The following is a 19,574-nucleotide window of genomic DNA, read 5'->3' on the forward strand; positions in this document are numbered from 1 at the left end:
TTAATATTTTTCATTTATACCTACCTATTGTGATGGACTACTTGATGTAGCTTACAAAAAACCTAAACATAGCAAGCTTAAACATGAGCAGCAGTCCCTAAAAAAATTTAGGATCTTAGCTGCCCTAAAGTGCTTTCTATTGCACCAGTTCTTAAGGAGTAAAGACTGAAGGTGATAACTGCTGCAAAATAATTCAAATACCAACAGGACCTCTCATAGCCTGTTCTCTGATTTACAGCAGTGTCTAACTCATATTCGCAATACTTTAGCTTGAAACAAAATAATTATATAATTAACAAATTCATAGAATTCACAATTTCAAAGAATGGAGACAAAGTCATCTAAATTTGAAAATCTGATCTCACTGGTACATGTTTTTCCCCTGTTAGTTTGACATTTACAATATATGACTAAGTTTTTAGTACTCACAGGCTTACCATCTGGACCAGGCAGACCAGGATAACCATGACTCCCTGGCTGCCCAGGGTCACCCTATGGAGAAGCAATACATTAGCACACAAAACAGATGAAAGAGCACTTTAAAATTAGCACAGAGAATCCTTAACCCTATAAAATTCCACAAAAGAAGTCCAGATACCTGCTATTGTGGAGTAATTCCTTCAGTGAAAACCAACTGATTTTGTAAACCCTTCTCTGGGAAAATTCTCCCCAATACTTGGAAAAGTAAGTCCACACAGTTACAACATAAGTTTGATCCATCATCTCAAATGCTTTCAAGCTTTTAAACATTTTAATCAACAGAAATGAAAAACCAATTTTTATCAAGAAGATGAAACAATCTTTATTCAAACCTTTTTAATCAAATATTTCTACTCTAAAGAAAATTGTCACTAGCTTTGTCCAAGTCTAATTCTTAGCACAAAATCACTGGAAAGGTAGGTGCCAGGATTAAAACCTGCTAAATATAAACTCCTTCTCACACACTTTTTACTCTCTAAAAACCATAATAGTTTCTTAGATTTTTTCTTAAAAGTTCTTTGAAATTATTTTGATAACATTTCTTATGATTGTGTTAAACAACACCTGGATCCTCAGGCTTCATGTTTATGGTGAAAAGCAGGAACTTCTTATTCAATATATCCCCTTAGTGTATTGACTTGGTCTGTTTTACTAATTGCCTTGACATGAGCTCAGCAAAATCTAGTAAGCCTTGATCTATAAAAACTGCAGGTCACTTATGACTGAATTGTTATAAGCAGGGAGGACATCAGAAGAGAAATGGGAAACTACCTTTCAGTGCGACTGAGGAAAAACATCTTTTCACATATAAACCACAGAAATGTAATGCTGCACTAAATGAGACAGGATATAGAATAATGTTCCTTTAGAATCATATAAAGGATATCATTTGCTAAAGTAATAATAGTTTACCCAGAACTACTATGGTCCAAATTAAGAAATTCAGGTTTGGGATTCAAATGAAAATAATTTTTTTTCTAATATACTATTTAAACAAGGAAATTTTATGTTTTAACTTGAAAAGCTTAATATATCTTGAAATACCTCTATTTTCAATTTGTTTTGATTTAATTTTATTGTACTTCATTAATATGACAAACACCCAAATTAAGTTTACATTTATATGGTTCCAGAGTCCCATATTCAAAAGCTAAGAAATACTATAACTAGGATAACCTACTCAGTCTTAAATTGGCTTCCTTTTCACCCTTTCTGCAGCCTTTTGTGTTAGGCCGTATCTTGTCACCTGTGCTATTGAGTTATCCCCAAAGATGTACTAATCTGCAATGCAGCTGGAAGACTGCACATGAAGTAGGAGTCTAAAAATTGTATAGGTCACCCTAATTCTGACATCTCATACTCCTTCATACTTTACAAGAAGTTGTTTTCAATGTTTTAAATGATACTTTATTCTCTCTTTAACATGCTAAAAAGGGAAAAAAAAGGCAAAACCCCACGAAAATTCTATGACATGAAATTATAATTATGATCTCTATATTGTGGATTCCAATTCCCTCAGCAGAAACCTTTACCACTGCAGCAATAAGCCCTTTGACTTGGGGTAGCTGCAGCAGACTGTAACCTCTTATGAGATGAGAATACAAGGGGTTTTATTCATTTGCTTAATGGAAGACAAGTGGTTTGGGGTTTTTCTGACTAAACTTGCAAGTAGCTCTGTAAGCACTGCTTGGGCAGTTATAGAGAAAAGTACTGCAGCAAAATACTAGGGATTTGAGTTTGCCATGTTAGACATTTGCAATTCAAGTCTAGTTCTCATTTTAGTTCTTCAGCTCTGAAGGGAGGTCATCAGAACAGCTGAGGTGGAAGTCTCCCAGTAAGCATCTTGTTCATTCTTTTACAATGAAGGAAAAAAACCCTCTCCATTAAAAGACTTTATATAGTAAATCATTTCATTCTCAAACATTTAACAGGGCAACATCATTTGCTGAAGAGTAGCAAAGAGACACAATTTTACATCCATGAAAGTTTTCCTTAAAAAATAGAAGATACATTTGTGTTATTGGGAGTTATGACATCAAACCCCATCCTTAAGGATCCTAATCACTATAGCCATGCACCAGAAATTAGAACTAAGAGAACTTGTCCCTACTTTTTCAATCTGCCTGACTATGACTGGCTAATGTATGATTTAGAATTTAAATAAATAAATAAAAATAAAAGGTTGTGTATGCTTAGTAAGACAGAATGAAGACTTACTTTGGGGCCTGGAGGTCCTTGCTTTCCTGGTGGGCATATGCAGGGGGCAGGTGTTGAGCCTACATCACTAGGACCATTCATGCACTACCAAGAGCAAAACCAGTCATCAATATATATGCCAAAAGCATGCAACAAATGTATCATAACATTATTTGAAGCTGCTTTTCATTAGGTTGGCTTTAACTTGGGTCCTGGCTTTCACTGCTTTGTTCCTCTGGAACTTCTGCTTATCTGAATATTGCCCTTCAATAGTTTTTTATGTATGAATTCACCATTTTACCCAGAATAAAAACAAAGGGGGAAAAAAAGTACCAATATTGGGCTGATAACTGCTTTATTTCACAAAGATTTTGTCATATAGTTTGTTAATTTTAAATCTTGCAACATGAAAACCTCTTGTTCTAAACTAATTTATATTCATAATTTGAAGTATGATCAATTTCAAAATATAACTATTTAATTAAAAGTTTGTAAAGGAATGTAATAAATAATATATATAGCATAATGATCCCAACCAGAGATCAGACTATAATGTTTAGGAAGCCCGAAAAGAACATAACATAGAAGTCTCCTACCTCCTAAGCATGTCCCAGCTATGATGCTACTTGAGGAGAGATGGGGCACAGCCACTACACCAACTCTAGTCCTGGCCCCAAGGGTGCCCATCCTCCAAAGACCAACAGGTGACCTCCTGCAAGCTATGCTCCCTATACAGCAGTGAACACTAAACCCTGGCAGGTTACATCACCCTCGAGAATTCTGGGGGGGTTTTGAGACACTTGCTTCTCACCATCAAGCCTCACATAAAACCACAGTGCTTTACTAAGGCAGGCAAGAGGAGAGCTATGAGATCAAAATCCATTTGTCCAGGGTCAGGTACCTAAAATATAGTGCATCTGTAGTAAATCTGTACACTGAAGTAAGATTCACTGAATTCTTTTTCACCCAGTAAGTTCTTAGAGCTGTAGAAAGGCAAAAATTTAAGAATCCAAACAACAAAATTGCAGATCTTGTTTTTATCCTCTAAAATACTTTCTGTAGCATTTTACTCATATTCTCTAAAATAATGAAAACTTTCTGCAGTGTTTTCTGAATGGAATTCTTTCTCAGGGTCAAATGATTGATCAAAACACAAATCCCCATTTCCTTTGCAATGGTATCAATGGGAGTTACAAGGAAGGTTAAGGAAACTCTCATTTAAGCCTTCAGACCAGGTCCTCCTCAGGGAGCTCCCACTACCATGATGTGGTACCTGACTGTACATATCCCCATCCCTTTGCAACAGTATCCAGCCCTGCAAATAGGAAAAATTGAATCTAACGGGGGGGAAAAATCAGCCCATTTATTCTAAGAAACATACGTTTCTTCAGAAAAATGATTTCGAATTTGTCTATTGACTAGAGTTCAATTAATGGAAATCCAGCACTTTTAAGATTAGCAAACCTCAATTCCCTTTAGAAAACAAAGTGTATATTACCTAGAACAGTAAGAAGCTTATATAAAGTCAAATACTACCTTAAACTGAGTTTTAGTAGTTTAGGATTGAGCCTACCTCTCCATTCTGAAACAAGAAGAAACAAAGTTTAAGAGCACAGAAATATTTGTAAAAAGCAAAATTCATTAATTTGTAAACACTATCAAAACCAATCATAACTTTAAGGCTGTAACGATCAAGAAATTTTAATTCAAATTTTTAGACTCTCAGACTTATGTGCAGCTGCTATCAATGCAAATGAAATAATCTTAGTTCATTTTGTTGTTAAGCTTAATAGAAGCTACCACCAGCAATTTTTAAAAGCTAAGAGAAAATCAGAATTAATAAACCATGCCAATATTTACACAGTTAATGTCTATATTTGGGTCAAATCTTTTACCAGGAATAACTTCTTATCAAACCACTCCTCTGCTTATTCATTCATGTCAGAGAATGTACCAAAATGTTTCTGAAATCTCTGATCTGTATGAATACACATCTAGGAAAATACAGAGCAGCATAGAGGCAAGGCTGGCTTTTCTTGCTTTACTATGTGACTGCATTAGACTTTGCTATCAACTGGGCTTTTTTTTTCCAAAATCTGAAACACCATAGAACAAACCATTCCCAAATATTTCAGAATAGCAAGCACAAAATTTTCTGTCTTAATGGTTCAGTAGGCACCAGTAGCTGCACTGTTCACAGGAATTTTCTAATGCACATATTTCACAGATTTCCTACACACTCTGTGGAGGGACAGCTTCTCATGTATTCAATATTCTGCATAAGGAACATCTATAGAAGTTTGTCTTTCTCCAAGGATCATAAAGGAGCTTACAATTACTATGCACGTATATCTGGGCAAGGGGATGAATTTGGGCTGTAATCAGTATGCACAATTTCTGCATATTTCAGGAGCTCTGACACAACCACACTGACAAAATACAATCATAAATCACATATTCCTCCCTGGAGATCATCCAACATTTTTGTTTTCTGAAAACGTCCAGAATTTCATGGGTAAAGTCCAAATGTAAAAAACAACAATAGCAAGTGAAACTAAAATGGCAAAAAGCAATCTTTTTGGCTTGGATTCCTGGCCAAATAGCAGAGAATGTAAGATGTGACAGACTTCCTAGTGTTCGTCTTCTTCACGCAAAATGTTTTTCATTTGTTTACTTTTCATATCCTACTTTTAATTTGCAAATAAGAAAAAAATATATAATGCAGTTAAATTGCCAAATATTGTATTTTGTACAAGATTTAAAGCTAATTTTACAAAAGCATTCCTGACCCCATTAGTTCTTGACATGCACAGGCAGATTTCAGAAGAGGTAATAATCCAGCCACCTACTTGCTGCTTAATTGAAAGCTGTGTTTTGAAAAAGACCTAATAAAGATGTTGATTGCAATAGACACTCTGGCTCCAACTAAAAAGAAGGAAAACAGACTAGCTGGCAGTCTGTGCCAGTCTGACAAAAAGTAAAATCTGGATGCAAAGGATTCAACAGCTCTATTGTCAAATAAGCAAAATGGTCCTGATACTAAATCAAATCAAAATATTAAGAATATGGACCTACATAGTAAGAGATCGGTGGCTGATAATCTTAAACTCAATTTGTTTTACACACTAAGCAGAGTATTTTGAAGGAATCTGCATGCATAAATTAATCTCTTGCTTATATTTTGAGATGAGAACTGAATGCTTAAATCTGGCTCCAACTGTCAGACATGAATAGCTTCCAAATCTGTTTGCATGTTTTACATTTTCCTGCATAATTAATGTAGGTAAGAGGACAAAGAGTCAAAGGAGGCCCATAAGCTTCCTGATTGTGTACATGAATCATAAAATCCTGAACACGATTTTCCTTTTGTCTTATCCTTAACATACTTGAAATTTTGGCCACATTTCAGATAATGGGATATTTATCACAGACCTCTGCATGGATATTTCTTATAGGAGGTGATTTATAAATATAGGTTTGTTGGTTATGTACCAAAATTTCCAAGATTAAATGACCAGACAAGTAGCAAGTATATCAGGGGTAAGTTAAAAGGTCATATTTAAAGAATTTTACACAGCTGTAACATAGAAATTTTATTAATTTATAATGTTTAAAATTTGGAATTTTGACAAAAGATTCTGAGATTCTTCTATACTAGTGTCAACTTTAAACCATCAAATATCTGAACTAAAAAAAAAAAACCTGTGGAAAAATAAGCCTGAAAACAGACAGGTTTGTATTACTTGATATTCCACAGGTAACGAGCATGTGTTTGCACCAGCTGAAACAATACAGTATTATTATAAAATTTCATTAAGTCAGCTTTAAACAGTGATATGTAAAAGAAATCCAAGCAGTTGTCTTTGTCTATCATACTCACAAATCCTGGGATCTCACAGACTGTTTCTCTATTATTTTGCTCTGGGTCACAGTAGATTCGCAGTTTTTGTATATCAAACTAAAATACAAAACATGAAAGACTCTTTAGTGCTCTGTGTGTTCACTACAGTTAAAAATCAATTTAAGATATAGAAACATTTTTAGTCAGACTACTCACAATGATTAATGCAACCACTTAAACATACTGCAAGAGAATTATTTAAAGAAAAATAATCCAATTCTTCTGTTTCTAAAACAACAGAAATCACTACCTTTACGATGAATCCAAACACACACAGCGATCTACACCAGCTGCCAGAATCATTCCAGGAACAAGTTACAAGCACAGATAAAACTAACCTTTTTTCTTTATTACCTTAACAGACCTGGGAAGATGCTCCTACATTGACCTGTCCATACTAGACATAGGATTAGTAAATTCTGGCAAAACATCAAAAGTATCCCTGATGCTTAAAAGAATTTCATTTAGAGTTTAGTGTATAATGTAAATCTTTAAAAAGGAACCAAAAAAACACTGGCATCAGGTAAACAAAAGTTCGTTCCATTCTGCTTTGTTGCTATACTCCAAAAAAATGAAACCATTGCCAGTTTTTCTAGCATTAACTATCATGACTACAAAGTGAGAAGAAAGAAACTTCACCAAAATTTTGTTTTCTCCCTCTTTTACAAGCATAACCCATGCACTGACAGAAGAAAATCATATACAAGTGTCAAGCACAGAGGAAATTCCCTGCTTTCAGACAATGTTACCTGAATTCAGGCAACCACGTTGCATCAATTTTGCCAGCAAATGCCCCTTGAAATCAGTGAGACCAATTAAGCACCCATCAGACAGGATATGTCGGTTGTGCTAAGTCCTCATGACCATTTTTGTCCTCTCTTTAAGTATTAGAATTTTGTATACTGAATTTCAGTCTACTGTAAATTAGAAGAGTAAGCACAAGAAAACCAAAGACAGTAATACAATGTTAATCTACAGTAGAATTACTGAATTATTATAGTTTTAGCATATGCTTACCTGTACCGTTTCCTCCTTTCCAGAATACTTTCCTATTTGGGTAAGGCCACTGATGTAAATACCCAAAACAGGACGTAATGGCTTTGTTTCAATTTCTTGGCCATCTATATACAAAGTTACAAAGTCTTCTGTTACTAAGAGACGAATTTGATGCCAGTCTTCATCAAACAATGTCTAAGGAAAACCAAGAAAACACAACTGTTTAAAACAAAATGTCTTCAATTTAAATAACAATAAAATTGCATTTCAGCACTTAAACTACCGTCAGTGGTTGAGATGACCAATGTTACAGATGTTACATGCAATAATTGTAAACTGCATAGGCAAAAAAGTATTTCCAAGTAATATTGTAATTGAGAAGATGACAATTGGTAATAATACATCCCTATTTCAGAATTCTTTTCTATGTCACATAGATCTCTTTAATCTTGAATGTGTTCAAAATTGTATTTGTTGAAAATATGCAACCAGAAGCCTTTTTTCAGCAGTGGTATAATGTCTCAAACCCTCCAGATCATAAATCATTTTGAAAACAAATTGGCATTTGAATTTTTTTCTCTTAATCTCATACGCAAAAAGATGACATGACATTGGCAGAAAGGATCACAATACTGTAATGAATAAACCAGACATTACTCTACAAAACTTCAGGTTTCTAAAGCTTGAAAATTAAACAAATGGCACAGTTCTACAAGTAGTAGGAAATGAGAGATACATCTAAAGCATTAATCTTACCTACCTTAGAAATAAAATTCAACATGGGAAGGAACATCTTCTTCCTGAGCCTATCTACGAATTTCAAAAACAATCTAGCCCCTTAAACTGGCCTAGCCTAGAAACTAAATTGCATAGAGATTAATACTGCACTAAATTGGTATTAATATGAGTAAAATGAAGCATGCCTGTCTCAGTATGTTATATATCTTTGTCACCTTTTTTTAGACATAAAGAGAAATTAATCTTACTTCACTTAATAGTATATACCCTTTGAAAGTACCTCTGTTTCTATTTTATTTTCCTTTGTAGGTTTTGGGTTTTTTTACAGTGGCTCTTATTACAAGATAAAATGAGCAACAGATCAGAATATACAACATTTCTAATTTCCAGTTAAAGAGATAAATTATCACAGAGGTTTATTAAACAAAAAAGTTCAATAGGAGCATATTGGCATTTATATTGTGTTTAGAGACACACGCCCTGACCGGGGCGGTCCTATGGTGTAATGGAGAGCACTCTGGACTTTGAATCCCAAGGTGCTGAGTTCGTGTCTCAGTGGGGACCATCCCCTGGCAGTTCAATGCCTCTCTCCGATCTGATCCCATCAGATCTCGGATGCTCAGCAGGGTCAGCCCCGGTTAGTACCCGGTGCTGTGACTTCACTGTCACTGTCCAAGCTCACTCAGACATGGCAAACGGACCTTGGAACTTAAACGTTGGGGTCAGTTCTGCGCATGCTGAGCCTCACCTAAAAAATCCACTGCGCAGGCTGAAAGCGCACACCCATGTGGGGAGAGCCCTGCCCAAATCTTCATTGGTGAAGTCTGGCCATACATACAGAGACACACAGCTCCAAAAAAGCCGTGAAATTATTGTTCTCCATAACAGCAGTGCAAGCATGGAGAAACACAAAGGAAAAAAAAAAACACAAAAGCTGTATTTTTATGGTGAAGTTCATGGATACCTGGGACTGAAGGAATAAGACTGATTAGTCACTGTACCTTGCAGAAACATTTAAATACAAATTTTTTTATTGACTTGAAACTGAATTATCTAACAGTTTCCAGTAAAGCAAGTTTAGCACAGCTTCCTAAAAAATAATAAAAATTATTTCTCCTACTAATAAATAAAACTGAATAAATTTAGAAAGAAAAAGCAAAAATTCTCCATCCAATAATAAAAGAATAAAATACTTCTCCCTAGAAAAAGCTGAGCAGTTAAGACCTATTCCTTGGATAGGAGTCCTTCCTTCACAGAGGATTTATGTTTACAATTGCTTCAGCCTGACTTAGCATAGGGATTCAAATGCAGGCCCCCATTTCCCAGAAAAGTTGAACCCACTTGGCTAGAAAGCAGTCCAGCAATAAATCTTTCTCACACTTTGTCTGCTGAATCATCTCCCTTTGTTCACCTAAATAATACTCCCTGTGGCAGGAAGGGTGATCTCTGGTCTGCTCATATTCCTATAGTGCTACAAATGCAAGAATAGAAATATTCAATCTCTATCACTGTCTCATCTGCAGTCAAGGCAAGCTTTCCTACAAGAGTTGAAAACTTCACTGGAAATTATTGAAGGAAAACTGAAAGAGAACCCTCAGATTACACTAGAAAACAATAAAATTAGTTTGGACAAATGGGGAATAATGGAATAATGTGTACTTAAATAAGCATTCCTCACCTTTACATGAGGTGCAGCGAAAGTAAGAATTTGGGTGCCATTTATTAAACTTGTTGTAGTGAATGATACTGTTTTCTCTTCTCCGTTGATAGTGACTGCTATCTGTGGTCTCTTATCCAGACTCAGAATTCTCCACAAATCCCATGTCTTTTTTACTTTAAATCTTTGAGTGGAAACAAACACATAGGATGGAGGAAGACCTTCTGGAAACACATTCCTAAAAATGGGGAAGGGGGAAAAAAACAAGACAGTACTTAATATTCATATAAATCTTAAAATAACCCTCTCTCACTTGAAGCAAACAAAAAAAATTACTAAGTGTATTTATAAATTTCAATACCTTGTCATTTCTGAGAGGTCAACACGTGAGGTCACTTCATAAGCTTTTGCATTAGTTGCTGGTATTTGAATTCTCTTTTTAACCTTTTTCTTCACACCTAATCCCACAAGAATGTCAAATCCTTTTTCGTCTCGAGCTGCCACTGGAATTCTTGTTGGACAAACAGATTCTGCAAAGTAATAAACGTAAGGATAGTCCAAAAGATGACTTGAAACTTTCAAAACCTGATGTCCCACCTAATTTTTGTAGCTGCCTTTTAAGAAGTAAAGAGAGAACTGAGAACTGACACTTAAGTACAATATGAGAGAAGTGGTATGAACAATCCTCAGGAATCTGAAGCAAGAATATTAAGATGCCATATTTTACTGCAATTAGATTCACATACTATTTTGAATTGTCATGAAATGTAATACAAAGGTATTACAATATTTGGTTAATAAAAGCAATGCATTTAATTTCTAAAATTGTATAGTTTCCAAATGCTATAAAATTATAGATGTTAATTTCCACAAGTTCACTAATAATTTGGATTCAGCATCCCTCCCAACTATAAAATCAGCTTGAAAATGGACAAAGTTAAAATCATCTACAACTGTTTTTTTCATCCTCTTTAACTCGAAATGGACCCTCAGCAATTTTGTCTGTTACACTAAAATCTTCTTGAAGTTATTCTCACTGGAGAAAGAGTGTATGACAAATTTGCTATGGAAGCTTAAGTTAGCTGCACGTTATCTGCTTTGGTTAACTCTCCTTACACAAAAACATTACTAGGCAGTGAATCTAAGTTGTTTAAAAAAAAAAAAAGAAAAAGAAAAAGAGATAGGAGAGTGAAATTTAATGGTAAACATTGTATTAGGATACTAAATTAATAAAAATAATTCAAAGACATTTTAGTTTTATTAAAATTATGCTAAACTAATTACAATAAATAAATTTTCTTTATTTATTTTCCATTGTTTCAGCAGAAAAACATTAGTTCATAGACAGAAAGAGGTTAGGAACATTCCAAAGAAAGGATGGAGAGTTCTCTCATCTCTCTGGACCAGCCATCAGCCAGAAAATTCATGTCCCTGTGCCAGGGAATTATCAGCTCAAAGGTCTAGACTAGCTTGTTTTTGTAATATGAGCAATGCTCCATGACTTCCCTTTCTAACAATCCCAAGGGCACTCAGAAGCTACCCCAGTATGGTGTGGGAGGCAGGATTTATAAACTCTAAGAAAATTCAGGTAATTTTCTGCACAAACTGTCTGTGGTGGAGAGGACAATCCATCCTAAAGGGATATATCACAGGTACTTGGGGCAGCAGCAAGAAATCACATAAACTCCACTTAGTTTTCTCTTCCTCACCACAGCAAAATGACACCTAACTCTCAAATTAAAAATATATTATCTGTCTGTTCTTACAATTCTTTCTTGTAGAAATCTGCCTATGTTTTGGAAATTAAAATGTCTACCTCCTGAATGCTTCCAAAAAAACAGAAAGTAAATTCAAAGTTCAACACAACTTTCCTTCTCATTCTTTTCAAAACATAGATGCAGTATTTAAGTCAACATACTTATGATATTAACTGAAATAACACTATTTTTTCAAGTTTATTCAACTGTGCATTGTTATCATGAAAATATTTCTAAACTCACTTATTTCAAAGCTGAATAACAGTCATATCAGTTTACATATAATCATAGAAATATACACTGACAAGAAAATTAAAACAATGGTCTCTTATCAGACACAATATGAGAAATACGGTATAAATCAAAAACTAAATGCATAAATAATAACTTTATGTGACAGGGCCTTTATTATGGATTAATGCCAAAGTAACGATTCCAAACCAACACTAAACAAGTTAAACATGCATAAAATTATACATTAAGAAACTATTCTTTCTTTACAATTGCACATTGAAAAGTTACATTAAAAATTCCCAGTCAGGTAGATAATTTTTGGATATTCTGGGCCATTTTCTGGCAGGCAACTAACTAAGCCATTATACAGGATGCAGAAGTCAGGGGCAAAATTAAGAACTGTCTTCCATGAGAAATGGGGCTGTATTTCCAGTCCACAGTACCAGACACATCAACTCCCTAGTCTTTTCTGAAGTCTGGTTGCCTTTTAATGTTTTTACATAGTTTTCAGATGCTTTATTTTCCTTCCTAAAGCATGAAATAACTTTTTGATGTTAAATCCCAGGATCTAGCAGAAAGGAATTTTTCCTTGCATCCTCCACACATACTTTCTGAGGTCTGGATTGAGTTTCCTTTCCTCTGCATCCCTGACACCCTTTTTTTTTCTCCTATACAATATTGGTAATACAGGAACATTTGACTTTCAGAATAAGTATTAAACATTTGGATTCTTTCTGGGTAACAGGTTCAGCAGGTCTTTTCACCCTGCTGTACCCTAAAACAAACACTAGAGTTCCCAAAAGGCACACTAGAGCTCTCCATCCACAAGCCTGTTCCTAATAGCATTACTTGCTACGAGAACAAGCAAACCTCAGCCTCCTTTGTCCAGAAAGGAAATTCTGCCCCTGTGGTCATATATCTATGTTTACACAATAACAAATTTTAAAATGCCATAGAGTAAAAGCTGGCACTTTTTTAGACATTTAAACAATGAAGAGAGAACTGCAAAATTTTCCGGCAGCTTCATGCAGTTGATCAGAGCCAAACCAGTGCTGCTCAGCCCTAATGGAACTTCCCCTCCCACAGTCAAAGTGAATCATAACAACATGATGACAGGCAAATAAATGCATAAAACAATTCACGACTCAGATATAAAATTTCCAGTTTACTAATCTTGCAGTTCACCTGCTAGAGACATTGTGGTTAGAAATGAACCTGCCAACTGGCTCTGATTGCTCTGTGAGAGAGGCATCCCAATGCTAACACGAGGGAAGTGTGCAACGTAAGAGGGAATAAGCAAAGGGTCACTTCAAATGAAACAGCAAGTACACTTTTGTATAAGCAGGCAACACTTGCAGATTGCTGCTGTAAGAGTCATGTGGAATACTGCAGATGAATTTTAAAGAATACTAGTTAACTTCATTCTGAAAGCTGAAAATCCATCTTGAGGAAATATGTCACTTCTTCTAAACTTTGTTTAAAAAAATATCATGTTTATTTAGGGGAAGTTCACTCTGCATGAAGCTCTATTAAAGAATTTAGTGGCACTTAGCTGATTTAATTTTTGGATTGACTACCTTACTACGTCAGCCACAAGGAATTATTATGATTCTCATTTGATGTATGAAAAACTAAACACTAATATCCTCAACAAAAGTATCATTATATTTTTTCAATGAAGTCCATACTCAGAGTGAGAGCAAACAAAAACTATTTTCCCCTCTTACTAAGTGCAGAAATATGGTACAACTGAAATAGGACTTGCATCAATTCATAATAATAAAACATGTACAAAATAGCACTGATGTAATTATAGTCTGAGTGATACATTTTAGAAGCACTTTGATATCTTTTTTATATATTTAGGAAAGCCATTGTTTTGCAAAATTTTCAGAAAACTCAATGCAGTAATGCTGTTAGCATCCTGAAGCTAAAAAGGCATTTTACAATGTTGGTCTTCGCTAATTCTTATAAAATCCTTCTAAGACCATAACAGCTTGCTACAACTCCAAGCATCTACTCCACTCTCATGAGACCCTACCGGGAATGCTGTGTCCAGCTCTGGGGCCACAACACAAGAAGAATGTGAACCTGCTGAGGCAAGTCCAGAGGAGGCCATGAAGAAAGTGAGAGGGTTGTAACACCTCTTCTATAAAGACAGGCTGAGAGAGTTGGGTTTGTTCAACCTGGTGCAGAGAAGGCTGAAGAGAAGGGGAGACCTTAGTGCAGCCTTCCAGTACCTAAAGGGGGCAACAAGAAAGCTGGAGAGGGACTGTTCACAAGGGTCTTAAGTCATAGGACAAGGAGGAATGGCTTTAAACTGGAAGAGAGTAGGTGTAGATTAGGTGTTAGAAAAACTTTACTGTCAGGGCAGTGACACATTGGAAAAGGTTGCCCAGGGAAGCTGTGGATGCCCCATCCCTGGAAGGGTTCGAGGTCAGATTGGATGACACTAAGAGCAACCTAGTCTAGTGGAAATGTCCCTGTCCATGGTCACTTCCAACCTAAACCATTCTGTGATTCTGTGATTTTTGCCAAGAGTCTTCCTTAAGCATTTCACAATGCATACTAGAAGTATATATTGAGAACTCCTGTTTATAATGGCAGGCTATCCTTTCACCTATCAAGAAGAAATACTGGATTGTACACAATTATCAGTTGCAACTAGGAAAATAATAAAGTAAACCTTATATTCTCAGCAGTATAAGTATGTTTTAGTGTTTCTAAACTAGCAATGCGAGAAAAATTGGATTTAGGGGGAAAGGATATATATATTGAAATTAAAGACATATTCTGTTAAAATACCAAATGTACCTCTTTGCTTGATGGACAAAATAACTCCAAAATTTTGGTGAGTGATTTCTATTTTGAGATCAAAATGAAAGATCATAGTAAAGATTATCAAGTTCCTTAGGTTACATCAATCATATATTCTGCTTGTGAAATTAAGAAATACATGCACAGAACTACCTTTTGCACACCTAAAGTATTTGATAACCACTTACCTTCACAGAGTTTCTGTTTTATAACTTCTTTAATTCTTGATATTGCAATATAGTCTTCAACATAAAATACATAAGTTGATGAAGGTTTGTTGGCAATAGCTTTAAGTTCATCTTCCTCAATTTCTGAGCCAACACCAATAGCAAACAAAGTGATTTTATTCTTCCTTGCTTCTGCTGCTACATCTTTGACTTCATCTTGGGACTTTCCATCAGTGAGAACAACTGCTATTTTTGTTAAAAATCTTGAAGATTTTGCAAAAAGATGGTCAAAAGCAAACTGAATAGCTCTTCCTGTTCTTGTATTTCCTCCCAGATAGTGTATGGACTGCATTTCCCTCATGAGGTTCTCAGTGGATTCATGAGTTCCAAGAGGAATTTCAAGTACAGGGTAATCGCTGTACTGGACAACTCCCACTTGAATAAACTTTGGTCCTATGTCAAAATTTCTTGTAATATTGACAAGCCAACTTTTGATTATTTCAAAGTTTTCTGGGCCAACACTGTAAGAGCCATCTAAGATAAAAACTAAATCAGCCGGAGCAGTTCTGCAACCTAAAAAATAATAAAAATAAAATAAACATTTTAATGAATGCTTTCACTTTCTTCTTCCACAGTGAATGTTTTTACTATTAATCGCTGTTTGTCTTAAGATCTGTACTGGGAAACACATTCCATTTGAAAAAAAAATCAGCAGAATTTATCAGGGAAAACAAGACTGTTTGTGTAAGCCACAATCAGATCCAATCTGATATCTGAAAGCCATACCATTTTCTGTTATTTACATTATCACCAGGAATAACTATGAGAAATTCTGGAATTCAGTTCCTTAGCTGGCATTTCATGCAATGAGCAGAGACGAATACATATTGGGTTCCTTCATATCTCATCTGCAGAGATGATAAACATAAAACCTCATTTCTGTTAGCAAACGGCAGAGGAAGGCTCTAGTCTGAACACTCCAGAATTCAACAGTAATAGGCAATTCTTTCACATGGAAATTTTCACTGACTTCTGACACTGCTGTATGGCACTTACAGAACTAATTATTAGAAAATTCTGAGTTTCAATTGAATGTTCCTGGTAGCATATTCTAATTCTAATAGAAGAAAAATGTTCAGTGAATGAGCTCAACCTCCAGAATATAAGATTACTTAAGATCTGCATTTAACAACTACAATGTAGCTGCATAATGAATGGATTCAGCTCTTCTAGTTGTAGTCACTTATAAATGGAGTTTTTAGACTAAATTGCTAACTACAAGCCATGAACTGACATAAGCATTTCTGTAGGAAAGCCCTATCCATTCTACATGCCCATCCTCAGATGGAGGGAATAACTCTCTAAAGGAGAAAATCACTTTCAACTGGCTGTGAAAGAAGTTTCAATAACTGACACAAGAGGTGCCAAGGAGATGGACAAAACTAGAAGAAATTGTTTTGAACTTATGGCACATGAGGTCATGGGGGCTACTGTGCTTTCCACTTGGTGAAAGGCTGCAGTTTCATCACAAGAAAGGAGGGTTTTGTCTAGTCCTGACATCTGCCTACAAACATTGCCAGCCAGGACAAGATTTCACCTTTGCTGAAATTAAGGTACCACAGTCTGCTGGAGAGAAGATTTTGCAACACAGGTGGTGGTGAAGAGAAAAAACGTTGCAAGATGGAGTAAGTGGTGAGCGGAGTGCTGCGCTCTGTGGTCCAGGGATATGAATCACAGAGTAATTTCAGTTGGAAGGAACTCAACACTGGACTCTGCTCAAAGCTGAGTATCTGTTTTGATGGATACTCTCAGAGCAGGTAGACTGAAAAAAATAGTCTTTCTAGAGGTGAAAAGCAATTTTATAGAGTTTGTTGTAAAATACAGAAAATTTCTGGACTAAGAGCAAAACAAGAGGAGAAAGACTTACCCTGAAAGTATACATATCCAGAGGAAAGTCTTCCACACTCTTTTTATTCAGTCACATTTGCTTTTAAAAAGCTATCTTTCTTTAATGTTTTATTGTCTATAAACCAGATTTAGAGTATAAAACATGGTTTGATGGAGTTGGAGATGCTAATCTTGAAGAATATGCATGAAAGTCTGTCCCAGAACCGGGATTATCACAGCTTCCTCTCACAGAACCTTTATTTTTCTTTATTTAGTTTCTCACATAACATTAAACTATTCAGACCATGACTTCTGGAGGAAAAAAAATACAAATACCCAACAGACAACTTTAAATCAAGACTGGAGCTTTACAATTCCATCTGCCTGCTTGGAAATTTCCAAGATATTCCCTTTCCAAAGAAGAAATAAGTTATTTATTTATCACATATTATAGGATTTTCACCAGTAAAATTACTGTGGAAGAAAATCACCATCAACAGTAGCATACATGTGGACATTAAAATGGATACTAAAATTGCAAGGCATGCTTTGAAGTTGCCCTTATCTGAAATGCAAAAATTAAGACCTACTTGCTCTTGTTTCCCCATCTTCAGCTGAGATGTAATCATGAAGTAGCAGAACTAACAGCATCTGAAAAAATGTTACGATCTGTGCCATGTGTATTTTATTCTCAAAGTCTCAAGATAAAACTAGATGGGGAAAAATGAAAAGAAAATACAGTGTTATTCTATTACAAAACAAATCTAAGCTTTTGCAGTTTAAAAATTGTGTATGAAGAATAACTTTGAATCAAATCTGCAGGTCCAGATTTGACCACCCTGCAATGAACCACTGACCCAAAAAATGTCAGTCAGGCATTTAAGCCCAAAACTGAGATTCTAAACTCAACAACACTCACCAGCCTTTCCATGGAAGCTGAGTTTCCACCAAGGAACATTTTAGACACTTATCCTGCTAGGCACATTCACAAGTAGATTATATTCTCAATCACACTTGTCCAAACACCATCCCATTCTGCAGCCATTATCAAAAGACTTGACAGCCTGATCCAAAATACAGCAAGTGTTTATGTATCAGGTACTGGTGGGTAAGTGTTACTTCAGTCTCAACCCACAGAGCTGGCTACTTCAGGGAGCATGGTGCAATTCCCACTCCTGTATCCCAGGACTGAGATTGTCCCCAGGAGTCAGGGTGTCAGCAAGCCCCAACCCTTCCCCATCAGAACCAAGCCCTATAGACTGTGTACTGTAACAGCCTATATTACATAAATTATATACATTTTCAACTTTCGACTTTTTCCTGTTTATGTCTCCTTTGTTAACGTGATTTATGATCTATAATGCCCTCTGAAGTAAATATGCAATTTTGGTCTCATATTGCTGTTATAAATATTATTTGACCAATTTACTTAAATTAAGCCATGTTTATTCATTATGCTTACTGGGAAAAAAAAGTATCATAATGGTAAAAGACACATTTTTGGACTACTGCATGAGAGATCCATTAATTTTAAGACTGAAAAAAAGTATAACAAATCTCTTCTGTAGTCTCTCCTCTCATCCTTCAATGTAAAATGAAATTTTTAAGGTCAATAGATTTCACTGCCTTTCAGTGTCCCTACTGCAAGTATTTTACATCTAGCCAGAAGAGGAATATTTAATCTTCTGACTAGATGTAAAAAGACTTTGCTTTGTCAGTCATGTTAGTCTTAACCTATTACCTGCAAGTTTATCACTAACATTCTTGCTGGTTTTTTCAGCCCATTTCCTAGAATTGAAATGCTTTCTTTGCATAAGGCCAAGCCTCTTTCTCTTTTCATATTTTTTTCTTTTAGTCATAAACCTTATGCCTACAACAAAATGATCTACACATCCACATAAAAGGTCAAATAACTACAGTATTTATTACACAACAAAATTAAAAGTCATCTATCCATGATGGGGTGGTAAGAAGGGGAGGAGGAATGAAAACTGTGTGTATTTGTCCTTTTTATACTGCTGATCTTCACTTTTGAACTCCTGAGATAGACCAGGTGCCCACCACATGACCAGTAATAAGGTATTGGCAGATGTTCTGAAACCTCTGTAGTGACCAAAACACAAATCAGCATGCCTATTTTAAGTGCCTCTTAGGAGAAAAAAATAGATAAATGGAAATAAGAAACCATTTTCTTTTCCACAACTAGTTAAAGAAGTAAACTGAAGAGAATGCCACTTAATCATTTTAACATGCTGAGCAGCCATCAAGCAGCCAATAAGTTGCTACCTGAAACAAAATTCTACACCAATTAAACATAAACCTTTTCCTCTAAAAATGCATCTACCTGACATGATCTTTCAGAAAATGATATGAGAAAAAGGGATTACATAGTTCTGGGGCCAAGATAATAGCAAGTAGAGAGGTAGTAAATTCAATGTCATGTTCATTCATGGTAGATTCATTATCTGTGTTTGCCAAATAGAAGACATGCCACAAATCAGTAAGTTGATTTACCAAGGCATTTCAGTCAGCTGCTTTGCTTTTTCCACTGTTTATAAAGCACTCATTCCATTTAGACAAAAAATAAAAATCTCTACAAACAACCTCAAAAAATGCACAAAAGTGATTTTCCAGGAAATGCTACTCCTACCTAATATAATCCTCTGAAGTTCCTAGTACAAAGAGATGGTTATTCTGTTATTAAATCTCTCTTTCAGGTTACAGGTAGTTGCAAGGTAACCTCA

The 19,574-nt window shown here is 35.4% G+C and overlaps 1 protein-coding gene across 1 annotated transcript in view; it reads right to left on the reverse strand.

Annotated features, from left to right (window-relative positions):
• The window catches only part of COL21A1 (collagen type XXI alpha 1 chain), a 100,072-nt gene that overhangs the window by 57,365 nt on the left and 23,133 nt on the right, over nt 1-19,574 (reverse strand). Inside the window, exons 2-10 of the mRNA XM_071547821.1 lie at nt 17,421-17,540; nt 14,965-15,516; nt 10,330-10,498; nt 9,990-10,206; nt 7,595-7,768; nt 6,557-6,634; nt 4,250-4,258; nt 2,698-2,781; nt 430-492 (exon numbers count right to left, since the gene is read on the reverse strand). Of these exons, the coding sequence (XP_071403922.1) occupies nt 430-492; nt 2,698-2,781; nt 4,250-4,258; nt 6,557-6,634; nt 7,595-7,768; nt 9,990-10,206; nt 10,330-10,498; nt 14,965-15,516; nt 17,421-17,508 (1,434 nt within the window). The 5' untranslated portion in view covers nt 17,509-17,540. The remainder of the gene's footprint in view (nt 1-429; nt 493-2,697; nt 2,782-4,249; nt 4,259-6,556; nt 6,635-7,594; nt 7,769-9,989; nt 10,207-10,329; nt 10,499-14,964; nt 15,517-17,420; nt 17,541-19,574) is intronic.

Source organism: Pithys albifrons, chromosome 2 (genome assembly GCF_047495875.1).
Source record: "Pithys albifrons albifrons isolate INPA30051 chromosome 2, PitAlb_v1, whole genome shotgun sequence".
Taxonomy (NCBI): domain Eukaryota; kingdom Metazoa; phylum Chordata; class Aves; order Passeriformes; family Thamnophilidae; genus Pithys; species Pithys albifrons.